Here is a 7,596-nt window from a genome sequence, read left to right on the forward strand (position 1 = left end):
TTCCTACAATTCAGAACCAGCGGGAGCAAAATTATACTGTTTTGAAGACTCGCTCCAATATGATGACAGTGGACGGCCTGAAGCCAGGGACCACTTATGTGTTCAGGGTCAGGGCTCGAACTGACAGTGGCTACGGGAGCTACGGCGGTGAGATTGAACTAGAAACCAGCCACGAAGGTAAGGAGATGAATAATAAATTAAGTTTTCCTGTGTTTCAATTGAATTGGTTTTAATCTGTTTTCCTGGTATTTTTTATTTCCCTGTGGTTTTGAGCTTATATATTATAGCAGCCTGCAGCTGCATTGAAAATAGCTTCAGGCCAGTCCACAGAGTTCACACACAAGAAGTCCAAATTAGCAGTGAATGGTGTAGGTGAACAAGAAGCACAAAGATGAACTGCAGAGCAATATTATATCAAGTGTGGTAAGAGCATGATTCATCCCTCCTGTAGTTTAACTCGATCCACTGACGGGTTATAAAATAGCTAATTTTTCATCCGAATGGCTTCTGCAGGTTTTGTTGTCAGACAGAAAAAATCTCAGCAGCCTCACAGGTTGTCATCTGCATATCTGAACCAGGGAGTTGAAAGCATCCTAGGAAACTTTAGGTTAAAAGAAGACAACCCAATTTCACAAAGATAAAATAAGCTATACACTTGCTTTCCTTGATTGTCGGGTCTTGATTCCCACTGAGCAACAGAGCTAAAGCCAAGGGGTAAAAGAAGTTTGTACCAGGCATAAATCATGCTAACAACTGAAAATTCAAAAAAGAGAATGATGACACCTGGCATCCCAAGATCAGAATCAGAATCAGCTTAATTGGCCAGGTGTCGGACACACAAGGAATTTGACTCTGGTACATTGGCTCTCAATGTGCATGTACATATCCCCATGCAAGGGGCAATCAAACAGAAAACCAGCGTAAGGCTGTGTAATATAACAAAATAAGCAGTGTTAACAGCAACAGACAGTGCAAACAATGCCAAATAAGCAGTATAAACAGGCAGTAAACAATGCAGACAGACAAAGGAATGCTCATTGTGAAATGAGATAGATAGGAATAAAAACAGAGTACTTAAAAATAGAGACCTGTACGAGTCTGTATAATCTGTACAATGTATATATACACAGGTATTGCACTGAGGTTTATTGTCTAATCATACTGTCGTGGGTTAAGTGTTCATCAGACTGACAGCCTGGGGGAAGAAACTGTCCCTGTGCCTGGTTGTCTTGGCGTACAGTGACCTGTAATGCCGTCCAGAGGAGAGGAGTTCAAACAGATTGTGTCCAGGGTGTGAGTCCTCTCCACCCTCCTTTTGACCCGTCAGGTGTACAGGTCCTCCATGGAGGGCAGGCTCACACCAATGACCTTTTCTGCAGTCCTGACTGTCCGCTGTACTTGTCCTGTTTGGTTGCTGAGCCAAACCAGACAGTGATGGAGGTGCAGAGAACAGACTCCATGATTCCTCTGTAGAACTGTATCAGCAGCTCCCAGGGCAGGTCGAACTTCCTGAGCTGCAGGAAGTACATCCTCTGCTGTGCCTTCTTGATGAAGGCAGCATTTTGTAGATCGATGGTGAATTAATGTAAAACTGACATCTTAGTGATTCAGACTGGTTTTTGATCCTCTCATACTGTATAAAGCAGCAGGATTTGTTTGCCTTTTTCACTTTCCAGTTACATTTAGACACTTACTTAGACTGAGGGTAAAAAAAAAGAAAATGAAACACCAAGGAAAAATCTATGCTGGCTCCGATCCAGGCCTCACAAACACCTCTGGGCACATTATGCTATATCTCTGTTTCAAATTCTGTGTCACTCGTCTTCTATTTTGTCTTCTATCATCCATTTTCATTATCGCTTCATTATATGCTCCAGGATTTTCTGCTTTAGAGGCTCCATACTGTGCTCTTCAAAGTGAGCACTTATTCCCAGAGATGCAGGCAGAGGGGCATAAATCATTTAATGTATGGTGCTGTGTTATAGATTTTGTAGCATACAACAGGCATGATACTAATCATTCAACAATCAATGAAAGTGATTCAAAGCTGGGTTTCTAGTCAAAGTCAAGTTCAGTGCTCTTAGGATCTGCCAGATTCATCTGATTGTATCGAGATTAACAAATCACATCACTTCTGTTGGTTATTACAGAAGTTACTGTTCACCAGTAATTGTAATAGGAGATCAGTGATTATCTGAGCTTGCCTAGGGACATAAATTTGCTTCTTCAACACTCACACACATTCATATACAGTATATACAAGCACACACACAGTCACACATCTTCGCTCATGCCTAGCTAAGCCAGATAAATGGCGTATTTGTTTTGAGCAATGGCTCGATTGGTGTGGTGTGAGAATCGATGCATCTCTGCAGAAGATTCTCGGCGGTAGCCTTGTTATGTGCAATGTTAACATAGCCTGTTGGCAGCATGGCCGAATGGGAATGGCTTTCACGTCCACAATCACACCCTTATAGGCAATGCAGTGAGGGAGAGAGCTTTTCATCAAGGACCTTACTTACTATTCCATCCACCTCCCTTGCTCTCTTTTACCAGTTTGCTGCTCTCACTTTTTTGCTTTCCTTCAACATCAGCCTTTTATCTTCTTTTCTTTTGCTATCATATTTTATTCTCTCTCCCTCTGTCCTCTGCTACACTCACCGTCTCTCTTGCTGTCTTTTTAACTCCCAGCCACTCTTAGCCTTTTTCATCCCTCCCTTCTCTCTTGGAAAAACACTCTCAGCTTTATTTCACCTTCCTTTATACTCAGTGTATTCTCTCTGTCTCCTGTGTAGATGTTTTGGCAATAGGGGACCCCAACCAGTCCACCATCCTGGTTGTGTCCATCGCTGGGGGAATTGTTCTCCTCATCTTCCTGGTGACTTGCTTTGTTGTCAGTGGCAGGTAGGTTAAAAAATGACACAAAAAGACACTAAGGCTCTCTGTGCAAAGTGTGTAAAGTGGAACAAAGTTCAAAAACATGTGGCCAAACTGGAAATTTGAGACAGCTAGTCTAAACAAGGATGTTTTTGAATTATGTATTTTACACATGAAATGCAGAAGAAGAAGCTAGCTGTTCTCCTTCTTTTAGCATTAACCCCTAAGTCAGCCACAATATGACTCTCATGGATAAGTCTGGGAATGGTCAATATTTTTATTATCCTCAAATCCCATGAAAAAAACAAACAAACCAATGATGAAGTGATCCACGAAATGTATTTCAAGAGCTCAAATCCTGATATATATGTTATTCCTCTGTTCCATAGCCTGCCATCATTATCCAAAAAGATAAAAGAGATGCCTCTTTGTGTCAGGTGCCTTGTTCCTTCATGAACATGGCCTCTGTAGCTTATTCTGTACCAGTATAGGAAAGGAACTAAGTGCATTACCACATGTACTGTGCAATTTTGAGGTATTTCTACTTTATTTGAGTATTTCCATTTTCTATTACTTCATAGTAGGTCATCATTTCAGGATGCCTTTTACTGTTCTTTATTTACTTGATAGCAATAATATAATAAGATTTTATTGATCCACAGTGGGAAATTCACAAGCTACCCAGCAGTATGTAAAGTACTTAAGGTACTTAAATAGATAAGGTAGTTAATAGCTCCACCTTTACCAGCTGCAACATTAAATTGATGAACACAATAAGGCATCAGTAATTATAATCCAATAATATGATATACATTAGTTTGAAATGTGCCATTTTGTATAATGAATACTTTTACTTGAAGTACTTCAAGTAAATTTTCCTGCTAAAACTTTTGTACTTTTACTTAAGTGACATTTTGAATGCAGGACTTTTACTTATAAGTGTTTTTACACTGTGGCATTGCTACTTTTACTTAAATAATCAATCCGAGTACTTCTCACTGCTCATTCTCATGTCCTGCTGCCAGAAATCCTTGTTCCAAACTTTCAGAAGAAAAAAGCCTCCAACACCCCTGATGTAATGTTCACTCAAAACTAAAGTGCCCACTTGTTTTAGAAAGTGAATTAGCTTGTTTCTTTCTTAAAATATATACTGTAGGAGCCAATGGCCTATGACTGAGAGTCATAGCTGGGCCGAGGCAGTGGGAAGTATTAACTGATTGACTAACACACTGTTGATTTCATTCTTTTCATGGGATTTGCTTACAGTAACAAGAACAAAGAATGTCATTAGCCTTATTCTTTAAGTTTTACGGTCTTGGGAGATCTTACTGTATATCTTATATACAAGCAAGAAGAAGACTTTTTTCTTGCTTTTTGCCTTTAAGATGTTGTTGGTTCAGCACCTGTATAAGTTGTATTCATTTTTTTATTCATTCATTTATTTATTTATTTATTGGATGTGCATGTCTTATGTTCTTTGTTTGACATCTTTTATATAAAAGAAATGAGGTTGTCATCTGTCAAAGGTCACTGACAATGACTGGACCATGTATTAAGTTGCTATGCGGTTTACATCCTCTCACTCCCCACTGGGCGTCAATAGCTCAGGTAGACACAAAGTGAATCTGACATAATGTAGGTAGGAGGCCCAGCTGGTAATGCACATGTGAATTCATGTATGCACAGTGGGAGCTGGATCTCCCACTTGGTCTATCTTCATATGTGGCTGCCTCCCTCTGAGAGATTACATGTGGGTGTGCTAAAGCAGGCCCTCCAACTTTGACATTTATACTGCTGCCAAAGCCCAACTGAAGGCTGTGTTATTCTGGATGTGAAGAGCACTGACTCTCTATGATCACTCTCTTTGAAGGTTAGGCTGCTATTAATGCTCTCTCTCTCAAGGAAGGCCAAAAGAGGAGAAGGAGATGAGAGGGAGAAAGGAAAATAAAAGAGTGCTGATTGGTAAGAGGCAAGAAGATGAAAGGATCGGAGCTCGAAGAGAGAGAGCTCTTTGGACAAAGAAGAAAGTGACAATGGCAAGAAAGGATGGGAGAGAAAGGGGTGACAGGCACCGTGCCCTGAATGTTTATCTTCTATGAGCTCCGACTAGATTAGCCTAATAAGTTTAATACTACACACACACATATCCACATGCATGAAAACATGAACACACTAATGTACACTAAAAACATTAGTATTGATTCAGATGATTGCTTATCAAGCTGAGTGCTCTATTCACTATTGACTATCAGGGGTGTAATCAGTGGAGACTGTCCTGTGTGGCACACACACCTACACACACACACACACACACACACAGCACATAGACAGGAGCACATCAGCATGTTTTAATCAGAGGGGAATTATGAGGTTGTGCGTGTTAGACCCAAAGCAACATGTTAAACATAGTGCGCTATGCTCACACAATGACACAAACACACACTCAACAAATCAGGTTCCACAGTCTGGGGAGGTGTTAACTAGGTTTTACAGAGGGGTCGATGCGCCACCATCAATTTAAGGTCTCTCGCTCCGTTTCTATCTATCTTTCTTCCATTTAGAGGTGGGGACGCTGGAGAGGAAGTAGTGTTGATTACAGCTTTCTATTAAACAACATCTGTACATCTGTCAATATGTGTGTGTGTGTCTGTATGTACATGTGCAAAAGTGGAGTATGTACCATGTTTGGGGAACGAAGCGAGGAACAAAGCTACATCACTAGAGAGAAAAGAGTGGGAGCAAGAGCGCTCAGCGGGGAGAAAGATGGACAGAAGTGAGGTAAAGGAGAGACACAAGTAGAGGATAAAATGAGAACATATTAGATAGGCAGTGGGAATGACAGATTGCAGCGAGGAAGGGAGGGAGTACATCTGAGGTATGTTTGTGCCACTAGAGAGCTACATTTTGAAATGGTGTGAAGGATGGAGGGAAAGAAGAGGAGGCTTGAAAGAGATAGAGAGAAAAGGAGATTGATGGAGGGAGGACAGCCAGTGGGAGGAAAGGAAGAAGTGCAAGAAGCAAAAGATGAAAAGCTAGATTATAAGTGTTTCCTGAAAGAGGAGGAGAAGGATCAGGAGGAGAGATGATGGGTGGGAGATTGCGTTGTTAGGTGCAATAGGAGTGTCATCTTTCATGTTTTGGGGGAATTGGGAGAAAATCTCAAAATAAAGATTGGTCGATCTCCTCTTTTGTTGTCCAAACCTCTGTCTTCTCGTCCGTTCCATCGCGTCTGTCACTCACCACAGTTCTTTTTTCACCCCCCTGCTCTCATTTCACTCTTTCTGCTTTTGCTTTTCCCTTCATTTTACATGTGATTTGGCTCCAGAGCTTTCATTTCCTGCTCCATTCTTGTAAATTTATATTTGGATGACCCAAGACCACCCACATCTATCAAGAATCTGATGCATTTGCTAAGACTGAGTTCAATGTGGACAGTGATTAAGCTGACACTTGGAGTCAGACAGGGCTGAAATGATTTCCCACCAGACATTTGTAAGGCCCTTTTCTCCCTAAATGCCAGCTGTTTAAATCATTTCCCCAATAATCACTAGACTGGAGAGAGGTGCCGGAGAGCTTTTTGCTCTTGTTTTACACCTAGTTCACCTATTAAATCCACAGTCCTCACCACATTTTTGAACAGCCTGATAGAAGGGTTTTATCTCTATAGAATAACAATGTACAGTGTGCTGTGTGCATACGGTTTCTGTCTTTCTCTCCGGACATACACGCATCCACCTGCAGCCGTTGCTTGGCAGAGTACTGAGCAGCTATGCCTCATAAACGGGCTGATTTGCAGGCCATTCTGTTCTGTCCTGTTCTCATTTAATAAAGTGCTGTTATGCTATTGTTACCGCAGGAGGGAAAACATGAAAAAATGTAGAAAGCTGCTCAGACACAGCACGGCGCTGACAAATCACACCAGTTATTGCTGCGTGCGTGCCATTACTGCTCTGTGAGGATGAGTGTGTGTTTGGTGTGTGTGTGTGTGTGTGTGTGTGTGTGCATGTATGTGAAGTTGGTGCTTTTGTCCTCCTGAGGGTGCTTTGGCAGGCTGGCAGGTGCGAGTGATGGGACGCTAGCAAGCGGCTGGCATAGCCATGGATTCAGCAGATGGCCTTTCACTCAAAAAGCGCTCTCCCCTTCAGTCCTCACTTTCTTTCACTCCTTGTTAAACACGTTATAGCTTCTGCCTCCCAGCATCCATGTGTATGTTTGTGTGTGTCTGTTTTGTCTGCAGTCTAATGATTCCTTAGCGTTAAAACCATCTCCTTCTCTGAAAAGCTGCGGGCTTTGGTCGTATGCCAAGTTCCCGTGTGCTTTTTTATGTTCATGTTTTCATGTGGGAGTTTTGGAGAGAAGTCAGTGCAAAGTTTCCATTTATTTGATGCCTGCCTTTTTTTTTTTTAAAGTCATCATCTTTTATGCGTCTCAAAGTTTTGCGAAGTACATCTGTTGTCAGAGCTGAAGATATTTATTAGGAAGTCAAGGGTTGCAATCTGGCAAGTGAAACATCTGAAAAGCTTAGAATAATAAACAGTGATTAACTGGATACTTAGTGCAAAATAAGATGTACCCTACCGTTATTGACTGAAGTCAGCTCTCTTGTTATTGTTTCCATGTTTCACAAAGCTATTGATCGCTATCTTGCAGAGTGGTTCAGGTTTTATCCAAGAGAAAAGGCAAAGAAAAAATGGTGAGTTCATTTCCAGAGACAGATCC

General features: G+C 41.4%; 1 protein-coding gene across 2 annotated transcripts in view; it reads left to right on the top strand.

Annotated features, from left to right (window-relative positions):
• Positions 1–7,596, top strand: part of LOC109969361 (ephrin type-A receptor 3-like) — a 91,564-nt gene that overhangs the window by 52,068 nt on the left and 31,900 nt on the right. For both annotated transcript variants that reach the window (XM_020616190.1, XM_020616191.1), the window contains exons 9-10: positions 15–177; positions 2,796–2,904. In XM_020616190.1, the coding sequence (XP_020471846.1) occupies positions 15–177; positions 2,796–2,904 (272 nt within the window). The remainder of the gene's footprint in view (positions 1–14; positions 178–2,795; positions 2,905–7,596) is intronic.

The sequence above is a fragment of the Monopterus albus genome, unplaced genomic scaffold (genome assembly GCF_001952655.1).
Source record: "Monopterus albus unplaced genomic scaffold, M_albus_1.0 scaffold172.1, whole genome shotgun sequence".
NCBI lineage: Eukaryota > Metazoa > Chordata > Actinopteri > Synbranchiformes > Synbranchidae > Monopterus > Monopterus albus.